This window comes from Giraffa tippelskirchi, chromosome 8 (assembly GCF_054371585.1).
Source record: "Giraffa tippelskirchi isolate mGirTip1 chromosome 8, T2T-mGirTip1v1.2.pri, whole genome shotgun sequence".
NCBI lineage: Eukaryota > Metazoa > Chordata > Mammalia > Artiodactyla > Giraffidae > Giraffa > Giraffa tippelskirchi.
The window spans coordinates 20,957,318-20,975,571 of record NC_137282.1 but is presented as its reverse complement, the minus strand read 5'-3'; the positions used below and the strand labels follow the sequence as shown (position 1 = coordinate 20,975,571).

Sequence of the window (18,254 nt, the reverse complement as noted above, 5' to 3'; positions counted from 1 at the left end):
GCGACTCTATGAACTGCAGCCTGCCAGGTTCAGAGGTTCTCAAAGTGTGGCTCCCAGCAGCAGTAGCACTACCTGGGAACTTACTAAAAATGCAATGCTCCATCTCCGTCAGAGACCTACAAGTCAGCAGTTCTCTGTGTTTAGGAAGATCTTCAGATGATGTTGATGTGCACTAATATTTAAGAACTCCTGATAGAGTTTGTTATAGACAGGACAGAAGGAAGGGAAAGGGAGAGAGAAGGGAAAGGAGGGGAGGAAAGGGAGAAAAAAGAAGAAAGGTGGGACAAAGGGAGAAGGAATGGGGAGAAAGGAACAAATCATTAAGGGGGGTTTATCTAAATTTATTTATCTAAATTTCTAGATCAACAGCAGTAAGATGGTGCCAGTCAATGTGTGACTTAAGTCTACTTTTTAATCTACATGTATTCAACTCAGATCTCTCACTGCATGTGAATTTGCTTAGGCAATATAGCCTTTTGGGTCACCGTTAGAATTGAAGAAAGTGCCTTAAAGGACTAAAAGTGTCAGTGGTTGCTAACTGGGTAATAGGAAACAAAGCTGAGTTGAATCAGAAGACTCTGATTTTCCATTTCTGAGCATCAACTAAGTCTGTAGCCTTGGGAAAGTCTTAACTTGCCAAGGTTATCATCACATGGGAAAAAAAAATGAGAGGATTGGGCTAGATAAATAGTTCCCATACTTTTTCAATGTGAGGGCTCTTCATTAATGTCAGAAAAACCACAAACACACATAACATGTTGATAGTTTATAATGTACAATGGCAAAAAATTTACTCTAAATTTGCTCTCTCATGGAAGATTTAGTACAAAACAGTAAAAATTTAAGTAAATTCGTAATCCTAAAAATACCATGAGAGTAGCCTTATGCATTTTTCACATTTAATTTTGCCACTAAAGAGAAAACAAAGTGCCAATTCTTAGATTTACTTGGGATTATTATCTGAATAATACTCAGATACTTACTACTCTGAATAAGATACTGAGAAAAAATTTCCATTCTTTGAAGTTGTTTTATCACTAAACTTGAAAGGCAGTTAATGTTCATTCATTCAAAGAAACAACCTTGTGAAAAAGTTCTCCATTGGAGTGACATTGAATTTGAAACCAAGGGGTTTCCTCTGATATACCCAGGCAAGGGAGAGGTGTTTTAAGCCAAAGGAGCATTATTACATGAGTCAAAAATAGAGTTGCCAACAGATCCTCTTCGGAGAATGAATGAATTAACAAACTGTGGTACATTCAATAGTGGAATCCTATTCGGCACTGAAAAGAAATGAGCTATCTTAAATGCATATTACCTAGTGAAAGAAGCCAATGTGAAAAGGCTACATGCTGTATAATTCCAACAAAATAACATTCTAGAAAAGGCAAAACTAGTGAGACAGTAAAAGGATCAGTGATTGCAGGGGTTGGGGGTAGGGAGGGAGGGATGAGTAGATAGAGCACAGAGGATTTTTTAGGACAGTGAAAACACTCTGTCAGGTACCATATTGATGGATGCATGTCATTATATGTTTGTTCAAACCCACAGAGTGTACAACACCAAGTGTGAACCCTAATGTAAACTATGGACTTTGAGTAATTATGATGTGTCAATATAAGTTCATCAGTTGTAACAAATGTACCATCTGGTGGGGAATGTTAACCATGAGGGAGGCTTTGTGCGCGCATGCCTGTGTGCGTGTTTGTGTGTGTGCATTGGAGGGGCAGGGAGGGTAAGGGGTATATGGGAAATATCCGTACCTTCCTTCCAATTTTGCTGTGAATTTAAAACTGCTCTTAAAAAATAAATGAATAAAAGCTTAACACTCAAAAAAAAAATGGAGTTGCCAGATAAAATACAGAATTCCCAGTTACATTTGAATTTCAGATAAACAACAAAACATGTTTAGAATAAGTATATCCCATACAGTATTGTCTCACTGAATATTTGGGACTTTACTAAAAATATATATTTTGTGTTTATCTGAAATTCAAATATAATTTTTGTTGTCTAAATCTGATAATCTTAGTTGCAAATGAGAAAGAACATGGCATATTTGAGAACCCAAAAGTTCTGTGCTTCTAGTACAGTATTTCCTAAAATATAGTATGGTTTATGTGAGGTTACATCTGATAGTGTAAGGATTTTTTGTTTTAATAATTGTTTCATTTTATAGAAAAAATATAAGAAATAAAAGATTTTCATTTTTATTGTATGCAGCATTATATATTAAAAAGTCATTGTTTCAATTGAGATATGATTGACATATAACATATTAGTATTAGGTATAAATAGTAATGATTTGACTTTTGTATATATTGCAAAATGATGACCACATTGAAGCTAGTTAACTTTCAGCATTACACAGTTACAATTTTTTTGCAATGAGAACTCTCACAATCTACTCTCTTAGTAACTTTCAAATACACAGTGTAGTATTACTAATGTGTAGTGTTATATATTACACTCTATGACTTTTGTTTTATAACTGAAAGTTTGTACTTTTTGACCTCCTTCACACACTTTTCCCACCACATCCCCAACCAGCCTGCCTCTAGTAAGCACTAATCTGTTCTCTGTATCTATGAGTTTGGTTTTTGTTTTTGTTTGTCTGTTTGTTTTAGATTTCACATTTGAATGAGATCATATAGTAGTTTTCTTTCTCTGTCTGATTTATTTCACTTAGGGTAATACCATCAAGGTCCATTCATGTCACAAATGACATGATTTAATTCTTATTTATGGCTGAATAATATTCCATTGTTCATTTTCTTTATTTTCTTTACTCATTCATCCATCGTTGGACTCTTCACTTACCTCCATATTTAACTGTTTAAATAACACTGCCATGAATATAATGATACATTTATCTTTTCCAGTTAGTATTTTTGTTTTCTTCAGATAAATACTTAGAAGTGAAATGGCTGGATCAATTTTATTTTTCGAGGAACCTCTGTACATTTTTCCATAGTGGCTATACCAGTTGACATTCCCATCAACAGTGAACAAAGGTTTCCTTTTCTCTACATCCTCACCAGCACTTATTATTTCTTATATTTTTCACAATAGCCATTCTGACAACTATCTGTGAAGAGATATCTGATGCTTTTTTGATTTGCATTTCTCTGATAACTCATGATGTTGAGCATCTTTTCATGTATCTGTTATCTCTACATCTTATTTGAAAACAATGTCTAGTCAGATCCTAAAAATGCATTTTTAAAAAACTTTTATTGAAGTACAATTGCTATACAGTATTGTGTTAGCTTCTGCTGTACAGCAAAATGAAGCAGTTACACATAGACATAAATTCCCTCTTTTTTAGATTTCCTTCCCATTTAGGTTAGAAATGCATTTTTAACTGTGAAACATTAAGTCTACCTAAAGAAAAATATCAAGAAATATGCAATTGTCCTCAGAATGATTGAATTGGAGGAACACTGGGAAGGATCGGGAAGTCCTGAGAGGTTAAATTAGAAAAGTATACAGAAGTGAGGTCAATACAGGACTTTTCTTCTAAATTAAGTCATGTATTTTTCTGGAAAAGAAATAAATTTTTATTTATGCCTTTCTTTGTTATCTACACCTAAGGAACGACCATCATGATACTCTTGGAAATAATTTATGGAATTTTAATGTTAAGTAGATGTTTTCCTTATTTTTTCAAACCAGAATAAGTCCTGTATCCTTTAATATCTGAGCTAGCAAAGAGCTTCTGAGAATTGTAAACAAAACAACAACAACAACAAAACTATAGGGATTTGCAGGTTATCATGTAGGCATGATGACACAGAACACAGAATAATCCATAAAGGCTGATTTTGTGTCTAAATAAATACATACATTAATTGACCTTGAATGTCAATCTAAAGCTTTAGCACTTAAAGTGAAAACTGGTTACAGAATGCTTACCAAACTATTTAGCTAGAAATTATACCCCACCAAAAATGAGCCTTTAAAGCCAGTGGAGGAAGTCATCCTCAGATTCCCCTAGGATAGAGAGGAATTGCTGCCCACACACCTCTCTCCTGGTTCACACCTGCCACTTCTAAGCACTCCTTAGGACCTGTTGCATAAATGTCCTTTGAAACCATTTAGGAGACTGCATAGGAAATTTACAAAGTCTGGGCTAAGAAATGCTCCATTTGAAGCCTCACTGAAGTTTAAAAATTGAGCAAATGTGTGACCAGTTTTTTTCACATCCCTTTTAAATGGGAGGGGAGACTAATAGAGAATGAACACAGACACTTAATGTAATGCCACAATGTACATATCAGTTAAAAGATTCCTTGTAGCAACTTTAAATGAGGGTAATATTTATCTCTCTCTACCATCTAATATTAAAATGATATTGGCATATGTTATTATTCCTTAAAGATAACATACAAAGATTTTGTGGTTGAACAGACTATATCTGGCAAGTGGGAGATAGTAGTTGCATTTTTTTAAATTACCTCTGTTTACCTTTATTACCAGTCTACATAAATTTTATCTCAAAATGCACCTGAATAAAAATTGAGGCTGACTTATTGAACTTGCCTAGAAATTCTGGCATAAAATAATTACATTATTTTTAGCTTCTGCCAGTCAACTCAGATGAAAATCTTCACTGCTTCTGAAGAAACAAAGATTTAATCACTTTCTGATTCTTCCAGCAGAATATTATGTTAAGAAAGGAAAGTCCAGAATGAGGAATTTATTGTCAAATGAAATTTATAACACTAATATGAGATTTCATACTAGTCCAGCTGGCTTTAGATCAAATAATTCAGAATGAAGTTGAGCCAAGCTTTTTGCTAAAAGGTCTCTTTCTTTTACGGGTGAGCAAGGAGTATTAGCAGCCCAGAATAGCCAGTAAGATGTGTATGGAATCAAAGACAGTGTAGAGGCCAGAACCTTGGCTTGTGAATCAGGAAGTCTTAGTTCTATTCCTGGCCTAGCCTTTAATTTATTATGCCTGTCTATGGGATGCCACAACTCATTGACAAGCAGAACATTCAGGCAGTGCTGAATTTGCTGAGCCAAACATCTACTCTTTGGAAGCATCCGGGTATTTCACTGAATTTTTTGGTTCCCTTCCAAATGCTTGGCATAAGGAAAACGGAGCCTGTGCAGCTCTAAGGGAGGCACCCTTTGCTCTGGACCTCATGTTTGCCCAGTCTGTGACATGTCCATTAACTTACACATCATCTCCACTCCCTGTGTATGTGCTGTGTTCTATGCTGTTCAATAAAGAGCCTTTGGAGAAAGAGAAAGGTTCAGAATTATCTTCTTCAGAGGGAAGGAAAAAGGGGTCAAAGAAGCTCCCTTCAAAGGATTCCAGTTTATGACCCTGGAGAGAATGATCTCCTAAAATCTCTGTTTATCTCCCCCGATACCATTGTGATCAAAGTGACTTCACTGCCCAGAGACTAAGTAGCTCAAGGGAATAAAGAAGGAGCTCTTTCCAATTGCCCAATTAACACCGCGTGGCTTGGCCATGTTAGGTTTTGACAACAAATCAAATTGATAGGAGGTTTTGCTCGTAATTTGCCTAAGTATACACTGACTTGTATTTGAAAAAGACACAACTGGAAATTTGTTCCACGGCAGCTACGTACATTCTCTATACCTTGACAACAGCTGGTTATAGTCTCAAGACAACAGGATGTTTCTTCTCTTAGCAGGACACAGGCACATACTGGGAGAAAGAGACATATATCAGATGGTTGACTCAAGGTCAGCTCACAGCTGAAAAAATCCTTCTCACTAAAAAAGCAGATTGAGACTATCCCATTAAGAATAGCCTGTTCATATTCTAAACAGGCACTTAATTCTTAGGCTGTGTTAAAGAGGGTATATGGGACATGGAGAAGTAATTACCTTCTCTGTCTTCATGGTCAGAAAACATGTAAAGTAATATATTTAATCCTTGGTACCAACCATTAGTTGGGTCATTGATAGAACTATGTCATATCCAGAGAAAAGTAAACAGAATAAGAATTTGAAAACATTATAATTATGTTTTCATATATATATATATATATATATATATAAACAATATAACAGAAATAATTAGAGGAACTGAGGATGATTTACTATGAAAAAGAAAATGGGTGCAACATAGTTTTTCAAATATTTGAAAGGCTGTTTCATGGAACAGGCTTTACTTAGGCTGTCTAGTTCTGGAGGGAGAAACTGGGAAGGTAGAGGAAGGCAGAATCTGTCTCCATAACATTTGTAAATGGCAGAGGATGAGATGGTTGGATAGCATCACCGACTCAGTGAACATGAACTTGGGCAAACTCAGGGAGATAGTTAGGGACAGAGAGGTCTGGCATGCTGCAGTCCATGGGGTCTCAAAGAGTCGGACACAACTTAGCAACTGAACAACAGCAATAGCATTTCTAAAAATTATACTGCAAAAATATGAAAGCTGTTGCTTCCTAGGAAATGATGCAGTGCATGCAGTAGATGGTCAATAAACATATCTTGAATGATTGTTAAATAAAAGCATAAAGAATTGGACCAGATGCTTCAAAGGTATCTTGTAATAAATTGTGGTCATTGGCGTTCTTCCAAAACATAGTTTCTATAATGTAGAAACAATATAAACCAGGGTGTGGGAGTTGGAAGAGAGTACACATGATGTGGAAATGATTACCAAACTAATCATGGAAGGAAAGCAAAGTGGAAAGAGACTAGAACAAGGCACAGGGAGAGCCAGCTCTAGGCCTGTCAATTTACCAACAGAAGTGTGACCTGGACCTAAAACTCGCTGGAATCACTTTCCTCATCTGCAAGGTCAGAACATTGGTACCAACACCACTGTCCTGGACCTGTAGGTTTCTAAAGTCTCAGGTGTTGAATGAAGTATCCAAGTGACATAATGAGTAACCTAAAGAAATGAATTTTGACTTACTTAAGTAAAAATGCAAATAGGTATGCTCATGATAATACATTTTAGGGAATTTTGCAAACATAGATAAGGGATGATACCAAGAAGGCAGATAAAGGAGCCACTGCCAGAAAAAAAGAGAACCTTCCAGAAGGTCATTAAATTTAAATCTACAAGATATACTGAACTCTACCTGGGCAATGGAAGCAACTATTAAGGAGAGTAAATGCATCAAATAAATAAAATTCATTATTTCAATATATGATTATGTTGACTACACCTTCATTACAGCTGTTGATTTAATTGTCAATATTTCCATTCAAGTCAGATTCTAAGAATGATTCTCTATGCTACTGGTCCCTGCTCCTAGTGTGTGTGTTGGAGCCCCTGTGCATTAACTCACCACAGACCATAAGAGCCAACTGTGTGCATCTCTCCCAAAACTGCATTCAGTCATGTCTAGCTGGGAGCTTGAAATTGGCCATGGATGTATTTACACTACAGAAAAGTCGGCACACACTACAAATTAGGGCTTTCTTTTTATTTGGAGATCCAGTTGCTAAACATTTTCTGACATATCACTGCCCACTCCACACTTCCAAGAAATAGAATCCCTAAACAGTTACTTCTTTTTCACTTTGACCTCAAAATGTATAGGACTTGATTATAAAACTTTCTGTTATTTCTTTATAATCACTGTAACGTGGGACCTCAGCAGAAAAAAAGACTATAGCTAGAACTAGAAGAATCATCTTAGGATAAACTAAACTGTTTCACCTGTATTAGTTGTGTGGCATTGCTGGACATAAAATGTGATGAGGTTCCAAAAATGTTTGGTTGTCAAAATGTGGCAAGAACTCTGAAAGTTTAAAAAACACACTGAATCACTTATTTGCTTATATCCTGCCCGTGGCCCCACTACACAAAGAATAAAATTGACCTCCTTACAGTGACCTTCATAACAGAATATAGTTTGGCTCCTGTTTATAGTCAGCCTCATTTTGTCCTAGCACCCACTCGCTCTCCCACTCACTTTCCCTCTCCTGGCTTTCCTAACCTTTTTTCACTTCCTCTTATTCACCAAACTTGTTCTCACCTCAGCGTCCTCATATCACTCTTCACCCTGCATGGGACACTGATTTCCCAGTTCTACTACCCTCTCTTCTCCTCCTCCTTCCTTCCCTCCCTGCCTCATGCCCTCCTTTCCTTCCTTATTTCTCTCTCTCCATTTTTATCTTTGTCTCTGTCTTTCTCTCCTCTACCTCATTTTTTTTCATCCCCATCATGGTTTACTCCCACTTTGGCAGAAAGCTCTTCTCTGACCACAGTCCACCAGATGGGACATTCCCCTGCAGTTACTGTATACCTCATTACCCTATCTATTTTCTTACCCTTGTTCCTATCAGAAACTATGTATGAATTTTTTTACTTTCCTTATGTCTTCTCATGTTGACTATAATATTGAAGACAGCAGAGATTTTCTTTCTCTTATTCACTGATGAACATTTTGTTCCCTTTCACAGAACAGTTGTGACTGCAGGGAAGATGGGAGGGGAGAAAATTTCACATCTTGGCTTTGATTTAAGGGGATTAAGTTACTGAAATACATAGAACTAGGGCAGCCTCGCTCATTAAGAAGTTCCTCTTCCCCTGGCCTGTAGTGACAGCATGAAATGAAAGCTCTGCTGTAGAGTCCAACCTTGCCAGAATCTGCAAACACACAGCTTTGTTTTCAGCCATGAGCTATTTGCTGGAGTTTAGCCATGGACATATGAAAAGTTAGAACTTTGCAAAATATTCATACTTGAGCTTTAACAACAAGGACAAAAGATTTATCCAAAGCATCTGATTTGTAGCCAACTCTATTTTGTGAAGTTTAATGTGTAATGTTTGATGCTAGTCTGTGTGCTTTACATTTCAGGCTGAACGTTGTAATAGATGGTGAACAAGGAAGCATCCATGAATGAAAGGGAAATGCAATAAGCCTATTTCTCTAAAAAAATATCTTAGACCAAGGCTGCTTGATTTTATTCTTTTGGCAGGTCATTTAAAATAATTCGATGCTCAGTTCATGGACTTGAAAAAGTTTTTAAAGCACAATCTCAACATCTAGTTAATACAGATTGTTTCTAAGTCTACTGTTGATAGGTAGGATAATTTCAGGGTATACTGTTTTATCCAACGTTAACTTAGTAGCTGGAAAAATATCAAGACATATTTTCTAACACTCCAGGAAATGTTATTTCACTGGCTCCTATTGATTTCATTAATATTTTTATTCCTGTAAAAGTGTTGCATATGCAGTGTAAAACTTGACTCTGTGTCTGCCTGGTGGAAAAACCTCATCTTTGTGCTTGAGGATGTTATGACTGGTGAATGAGAGACAATCACACAAAAGCAAACGTGAATATAGAGATATGCAAAGAACATGATCTTGCCAAACACAAGTTTGGTTTAAATGAGAAGGAAATTATATAAGCAAATACATTGAGGGAACAATTAAGGCGATTTTGAGTCTTCTATTCAGGCAGATTCTTCCATTTTCTGTATTATTTAGAAGAGAACTAAATTGAACAATTTTTAATATTTCTGGGACTCTATTTTAAAGTGTAACAGGATTTTACTATAAATAACATTTTAAAAAATATAACAAAGTTCTGTAGCATTGAGGAATATGATGTAGAGTAACATTCAGGTTTGTTTGTTTGCAAATATCCTGGCCCTTCTTAAGCACAATGAAACTTTATGATCACAAAAGTTCTATAATTCTCTGTCAGAGCCTCATTAAATGTTTTAGATAACACAGATGATGGAAGGAAACTGAAGAAATAATTACAGTATAGTACTCTGAGGGAATTAACATAACTCAAAAAAATTCTTAATGTATTCTCAAAATTAATGACTTTGTGGAAGTAGGACTAAATCTTTCAGTTTGACATTAAACTTTATTTATTTATTTTTTTTATAAATTTATTTATTTTAGTTGGGGGCTAATTACTTTACAATATTGTAATAGTTTTTGCCATACATTGACATGAATCAGCCATGGGTTTACATGTGTTCCCCTTCCCGGACCCCCCACCCACCTCCCTCCCCATCCCATCCTTCTGGATCATCCCATTGCCCCGGCCCTGAGCCCTTGTCACATGCATCGAACATGGAATGGTGCTCTGTTTCACATATGACAATACACATGTCTCAATGCCATTCTCCCAGAACGTCCCACCCTCACCTTCTCCCTCAGAGTCCATAAAATTGTTCTATGCATCTGTGTCTCTTATTCTGTCTCGCATATAGGGTTATCGTTACCATCTTTCAAATTCCATATATATGCATTAGTATACTGTATTGTTGTTTTTCTTTCTGGCTTACTTCACTCTGTATAATGGGCTCCAGTTTCATCCATCTCAGTAGCACCGATTCAAATGTATTTTTTTAATGGCTGAGTAATATTCCATTGTGTATATGTACCACAGCTTCCTTATCCATTCGTCTGCTGATGGACATCTAGGTTGCTTCCATGTCCTGGCTATTGTAAACAGTGCTGCGATGAACATTGGGGTACACGCGTCTCTTTCAATTCTGGTTTCCTCGGTGTAGACATTAAACTTTAAACCAAGCACAGTTGCAGCTTACCCAAATAATTTCTTAATGGTAGCTGAATTAATGACTTTTTGACCAACTTAATATAATAAGCCAATTATTTGACTTGTGAAAAATAGCTATTGTTAATATTAACAGTCTGCTTAACTTGTTTGAAGTACAGAGACCCGTATGGCATTAGATGACTCCATGAAATTACCCTAGTCCTTGTTCTTTGGGGTCTGCCATAATGGTGATTAGGGAATTTAGGGTGATTAAAAGAAAAAATCCAAAAACAAAATCAAAGATCTGATTCAAGCAGTCACCTCATTCATGCCACTACTCATCCATCCCCTTAGCAAAACCTCCTAACTACTCCCTTGAACCCACACCCTTCAGGCTTTCGTCATGGTAGAGTTTCCCTTTGAGGTCACTGCTGATGGTCCTTTCAAAGCTGATTTCACCCAGGTAAATATCTCAGACAGATGAGAAAATGGCACCATGAGTCACAAATGACGATTTACCTCACAAGGGCTGGTCCTAAGTCCATGACACCTCTCAATAGATCTTGCTTCTAAGGAAACTTACAGTGCTTTCATGTTTTGTTTTGTTCTTACTTCATTTACCCTTACTCTGCCCAACCCTGATACTTTGCACATTACAGAACATTTTAAAGTTTCCTAATACTAATGACTTGAACACACAAGAATAGTAAACAGTCATGTGCAAGTAACTCTGTATGGCCAGTGAGAAGCTTAACTATTTTTATAAGAAAAAGTATTTCCATAAATATATGTCTATGTTATAGAGAATTCAAAGTAAGTAACCACAATTCATGTGGTTGTAGAGGCTGTTTTTTTTTTTCAAAAGTGTGTGAAAAGAAACTTGAAAATGATTATTGGCAATAACATAGCTTGAAAACGCAGTAAGTGGCCTCACGCAAAAAACTAAACAAAAAATTCGGCCTTGTTTGATTATTTTCCTATTTTTTTAAATATACTCAGAAATAGTCATCCAAAAATATTATCTTATACATATCCTTAAATATCTAACCTGAGAACAGTTATTAGTATGCTGTAAATGATTTGTGTGTATAATTGATTTGACAAAAGAAGAGTAAATATACAACTTTTCCCAAGAATAATTAATCTGAAAATACTAAATGTATCAGTGTCATTGGTGTTATGCCTCTTTTTCATTGTGCCTTGCTCTAGGAAATATATATTTAATATTCCTATAAAAATGCCTTTTTGGCAGGAGGTCAGTGTTTTCCCAGTGAAGAGTCCATTGATGGTACAGAATAGAATGTTCCTGCCCCTTTAAATAGAAGACTGCCTATTATTGTGTCCTTTGTGTCCCATTGAAGAACAGGGAACTTTTTATTTTTTCCAAGAAGTGGCCTTTCAGATTCAGTAACAGCATGTTCTGTTCCTCAGGAAATAAGAGAAGATCGAGATAGGGCGCGACTAGACTCGATGGTGCTGCTGATCATGAAACTGGACCAGCTCGATCAGGACATTGAGAATGCCCTCAGCACTGGCTCCTCTCCATCCAGCACACCAACCAACCTGCGGCGGCAAGTCCCTGTGAGCTTCCCACCTCCCACTTCTCTGCTTGTGAATGTGTCCCTGCATCTATAGAGTCCCTCTTGAGAATGAAACATCTTGGATGGCCCAATCTACCCACATGTGACCCTGATAGTGTTCCATAAAGATCACTCAAATCATTCTAGGCTTCATGCAGAGTCCATAAGAGATGTGTGTGATTCAAAAGAAAATGGTTATTATTAGACAGGAAAGAGGGTCACTTTGGTAAGTTACTTTGCTTCCTAGTGATCAAATTCTCTTCATTGCTGTTGTTTCCCTCATTGTCAGTCTTCTCTGATATGCTGTAAACACCATTAGCAATGCTCTATTTATCTTGTTTAGTATTTTGTTTCCAGTATCCCACAAATTTACGCTGGATATGGAAGATGGTTAATAAATATCTGTGGATGAATGGATGAATGATTGGATGGACGGATGAGTGGGTGGATGGGTAGGCACGTGGATGGATGGATGAATGAATGCTGATTGAACTAACTCAGCATATTACAAGAGAGAATTTAGCTGAAATCAACTTGAGAGCACTCTAAAATTCACTCAGTGAAACATAATGAATAGGACAGAGGTGAAAACTTTATTCTACTGTGCATTAATTTCATATAAGATAGACTCTCTTTTGAGAGTCTAACACCCAAGATAAAATTTAGAAGACATAGATGCCAAAATGTCTATACACTTAACATATTTAATATTATGTTCATATTAAATTACTTAGTTTTTGCAGATATAGCAAATGTGATGGTAGAATTTACTTGTAATTAAGCCATGGACCCCTTTTGAGAACCTACCAAAATAGAAATATTCTGTATCAAATTATTTTGTATAGTTCTACTGTTGATTATGAAGTTATTCAAGACTCATTCTGACTGTGGTACAGAATATTTCACAGAAAATAAGCATTAAATTAGTAGCTAACCTTAGTATATATGAATGCATTACATAGTGTGCATTACGTATACTAACACATTCATTCCTTATAACAGAATAAAGAAAAAGAATAGAGAAGATAGTAATTGTATGTACAAGAGCCATGTCATTCAACCACTATCTTCTTTTCATAGCTGACTATTATGGTAATCTGATACCTTGAGTAAAAAACAATTTTAATTTAAAAATGAAAAAAAATGACATTAAATACTTCAGTCTAAACCTAGAAAGCCAGTAGAAATGACATTTTTCTTCCTGTTTGTAACCTTCTGGATAATTTTTCCTTATCCTTCAGGATTCATCTCAGATGTTTTCTTTACAGTGAAGTCTTCCCTAAATCTCCATATGTCCCAGACAGAATCACTTACTCCTCCCCTGGTTCCATAGTGTCTCACACATACTTCAGTAGGACAGGCATCCAAGTGAAGGAAGCACAACCAAAGTAGCCTCCTGAAGACCAACAAGAAGGGTGTTTTAACCTTGTTTACAGATGAAAGGTGTAAAGAAGCTTCATGCTCATTTTCACCATTTCACTTCGTGCTCATTTTCATCATTTTCAATAAATGTAAAGCCCCGTCTTTCAATAGGAGATGCTTCTCAGTACTGTTTTTTGCCATTAATGTACATATGGGATACATATTCTCTTTTAAAGTATTCTATTATGAATTGCTAATCTCTCCCTGTCTCTTTAATGGTTCTTCTTTTCCTTCTATGTTGACCTCTCCTCAGTATTAGGTATTTAGGGAAAAAAAGCACAGCACAGATTTCTGCTAAATAAAACTCCATATTATTGTCTCCAGCTCAGAGAGCAAAACAGCCCTTACCTTCTACATGTGGTTCTTTGTTGAAAGGTAAAGACAATACAAAACAAGAGCTAAGGTAGGTGATGATTAGGATTTGCCTACATCTATATCTTCTCCCTCCATTTCAAGTGTGAACTGGATTTTATATTGCATGCACTGTCTCATGAACCATCACTGTCCTTGCTGAGCAGTGGTTGATTCCGTAAATAAAAATGTGTTTCTGAGTTTTTAGTTCAGCAGATAATTGAAATAAGCCCAGTAATGCAGTAGAAACATAAACTTTAGAGTCTGCAGGCCTGGGTTCACATGCCAGCTGTGCAACTGAATTTCTGAGAACATAAGAAAAGTATTTAATTTCTCAACTTCAAGTCCATGTAAAAGCAGGAGAGATTGTTTCCTACTTAATGGTATGTTGGGAGGAGTTAATGAAAGAAGATATGTAAATGCATTCAGAGATCTGAAACAGACTACATATTTGGTATTTGTTAATTCATTTTCCTTCTCCCATATCTTCACTCACAGCAGACACTGGGCTAAAGATGAGTAAGACATAGCCTGAATCCCTCAAAATTTCTTTTTGGTCTCTGTGTTTTTCTAAGTCATCCCTTTTTCTTTATTTCTGTTCCTTGGTGTTTAAAGCTAATTTTAACATTCTCTCATCATCAAAAATTTTTCCACATGCGATTTCCATTCCATTTGATAATTGTGCCATGGAATAAGTGGGTTATAATAGATGATTATGACCTTGACTGTCCACCAAGGAGCTCTGTCCCAGATTCAGAGAAGCCTCCTCTGACACACCCTCATACTCCACTGTGAATCTACAGTTTAGGAGGGAGGGGAAGACATACAATGAAACAGTGACCTCGGTTTGAAATTATTTATAAGAAAAGGTTAGAGTGAGCTCTACCTATAATGCGCTGTGTGCTTAGTCGCTCAGTCATGTCTGACTCTTTGCGACCCTGTGGACTGTAGCCTGCCAGGCTCCTCTGTCCATGGGGATTCTCCAGGCAAGAATCCTGGAGAGGGTGGCCATACCCTCCTCCAGAAGATCTTCCCAACCCAGGGATCAAACCCACATTGCAGGCAGATTCTCTAGAATAAAGGGGGCGGTAAAAAATAATATGAGCTGGAGTCTTAAAGAATAGCTTTAAAAATAAAATCAGGGTATTTTTATTGGAGTATAGTTTCTGCTGTACAACAAAGTGAATCAGCTATATGTATATTTATATTACCTCCCTCTTGGACCTCCCTTCCAAACCCCATCCCAGTCCTACCCATTTAGGTGACCACAAAGCACCAAGCTGAGCTCCTGTGCTATACAGCAGCTTCCCACTAGCTCTCTCTCTTATGCTGGAGAAGGCAATGGCACCCCACTCCAGTACTCTTGCCTGGGCAATCCCATGGATGGAGGAGCCTGGTAGGCTGCAGTCCATGGGGTTGCACAGAGTCAGACACTACTAAAGCGACTTAGCAGCAACAGCAGTGATGGATTTTTAAAATATTTATTATTTTACCTCAGAATTATTATATTGTTAGAAAGGTGTAATGTTACTCTCTTATTTACCTGATTAATTCATAAACAGGAAGGAAAATGAATGCAAATGGTTTCTGATAAACATAAATGTCAAATAGAAATGGCTTAAACACTACCTGCTATTTAGGATTATGCGTTTGATGTTTATAAATTACCTGCTATTTATGACTATCCATTTAATGTTGATTCAATATGAAATTTTAATACATTATTTTTCTCTTATGGCAAAATGTAAAATGTCTTTTCCATGCAAAAAAAAGAAAAGAATATGTAGCCCTTAATCTGAAATCACTCAGGGATGAGAAATTTGGTTAGGGTTATATGTTTATACACACACACATACTTAAAGACTGTTGTATTCTGTTTAATATTTATTATTCTTTTGTATGTATTTTATACACTTTCTTTGTTTTCCACTTTTAAAATTTCTATTTGGAGTTTTATTGAGATATAGTTGCCATATAACATTATTTAAGGTGTACAATGTAATGATTTGATACAGTTTTTAATTGCAAAATAATAACCAAATAAGGTTAGTTAACACATCCATCAACTAGTATAATTACAATTGTGTGTCTGTGTGTATGTATGTGGTGAGAAGACTTAATATCTAATCTCTTAGCAACTTTCAAATATATACTAGAGTGATGTTAATACTGTCATGAAAGTGAAGATTAGATTCCCCAGAACTTAAACATCTTATAACCGGAAGCTTGTACCCTCTGCCCAGCACGTACCCATTTCCCACCTCCCAGCCCCTGGCAGCCACTGCTCTACCTTGTTTCTGTTCTGGCCTTTTGTAGATTTCACATATAAGTGAGATTTATACAGTGTTTGTGTTTCTCTTATTTCATTTCACATAATGCTTTTTAGGTCCTTCCGTGTTGTCAAAAGAGGCAGAATTTCCTTTTTTTCTGTAGATAAACAATATTCCATTGTGTGTATGTGTGTGTATATGTATATATATATATATATATATATATATATATATATATATCACATTTTCTGTATCCATTTATCCATCAATAGACACTTTGGTTGTTTCCATGTCTTGGCTTTTGTGAATAAAATAACAATTAACAGAGGGCTGCAGATGTATCTTCAAGACAGTGATTTCATTTCCTTTGGAGGTATACCCAAGCGTGGAATTGCTGGATTATATGTAGTTCTATTTTTAACTTTTTGAGAAACCTCCATACTGTTTTCCATAGTGACTGTATTCATTTATATTCCCACCAACAGTGTACTAGAATTCCTTTTTTTTCCACGTTCTCGTCACCACTCATTATCTCTTGTCTTTTTTATGATAGCCATTCTGACAGGTGTGAGGTGATATCTCACTGTGGTTTTAATTTGCATTTCCCTGATAATTAGTGATGTTGAGCATCATCTCGTGTACCTGTTGCCTATTTGTATGTCTTTGGAAAAATGTCTATTCAGACACTCTGCTTATTTTTTAGTCAGATTTGTTTTTTGCTAGTAAGTTGTATAAGTTCCTTATATATTTTGTATATTAACCCCTTATCCGATATTAGGTTTGCAAATATTTTCTCCTAATTCTATAGGCTGCATCTTCATTTGTTGTCTTCTTTGCTGTACAGAAGCCATATAGTTAGATATAGTCCCGTTTGTTTACTTTTGTTTCTATTGCTTGTGCTTTTGGTGTCATACCCAAAAAAATTGTTGCCAAGACCAATGTTAAGAAGCATTTTCTCTATGCTTTCTTATAGGAGTTTTACAGTTTCAGATCTTACATTTACCTCTTTAATTCACTTGAAGTTAAATTTTGTGAGTGGTATAAGACAGGGGTCCGATTTAATTTATTTGCATGTGAGTATCTGATTTTCCCAACACCATTTATTGAAAAGACTGTTTTTCCCCATTGAGTATTCTTAACCCCATTGTCGAGTGTTAGTTGACTGTACATGCATGCTTTTATTTCTAAGCTCTCTATCCTATTCCATTGATCTCTGTGTCTGTTTCTGTGCCAGTACCATACTGTTTTGATTACTATAGTACTAAAATTTGAAATAGAAGAATGTGATGCCTTCAGCTTTGTTATTATTTTTGAAGATGGCTGTGGCTATCCACTGTCTTTTGTGGTTCCATCCAAATTTGAGGATTATTTTTTCCTTTTCTATGAAAAATGTCACTGGCATTCTGACAGGGATTTCACTGAATCTATACATCACTTTGGGTAGCATGATATTTTTCACTATTTTATTTTTTCCAATTCAGGAGCATGAGATAGCTTTCCAATTATTTGTGTCTTCTTCAATTTCTTTCATCAATGTCTTATAGTTTCTAATGTAGAGATCTGTGCCTCCTTGAAAGTGCAAGTTGCTCAGTTGTGTCTGACTCTTCGCAACCCCATGGACTATACAGTCCATGGAATTCTCTAGGCCAGAACACTGGAGTGGCTAGCCTTTCCCTTCTCCAGGGGATCTTCCCAACCCAGGGATTGAACCCAGGTCTCCTGCATTGCAGGCGGATTCTTTACCAGCTGAGCCACAAGGGAAGCCCTTGGTTAAATATTAATATTTGTCAGTCTAGTTATTCTTTCATAAAACAATATTTATGAGCATATTCTAGGTGCCAGTTACTATTATAAGCCTGGTGAATATGTCAGTGAACAAGACAGGTAAAGCCCCTACTTTGGCAATACATAAATTCCCAATAAAAGGAGACAAAAAAGGATTAGATATAGAAATGAATGAAAGGTGGATAGATGATACATACATAGGTTGAGATGGTGGATGGATAAAATTGATATATGGTAGATAAACAAGGTGATAAGGTTGTAAAACAGAGAATGATATGCTGTGGAGATTGAAGGGAAGAAACTATTTTAGCTTGGAATGTCAAAAGATGCTTCTCTGAAGAAGTGATATTCAAACTGAGAGCTGAGTGACAGCGGCCAG

General features: G+C 36.2%; 1 protein-coding gene across 6 annotated transcripts in view; it reads left to right on the top strand.

Moving 5' to 3' along the window:
* Positions 1–18,254, top strand: part of DLC1 (DLC1 Rho GTPase activating protein) — a 512,426-nt gene that overhangs the window by 176,423 nt on the left and 317,749 nt on the right. For all 6 annotated transcript variants that reach the window (XM_081520934.1, XM_081520935.1, XM_081520936.1 and 3 more), the window contains one exon: positions 11,899–12,048. In XM_081520934.1, coding sequence (XP_081377060.1) covers positions 11,899–12,048 — 150 coding nt within the window. The remainder of the gene's footprint in view (positions 1–11,898; positions 12,049–18,254) is intronic.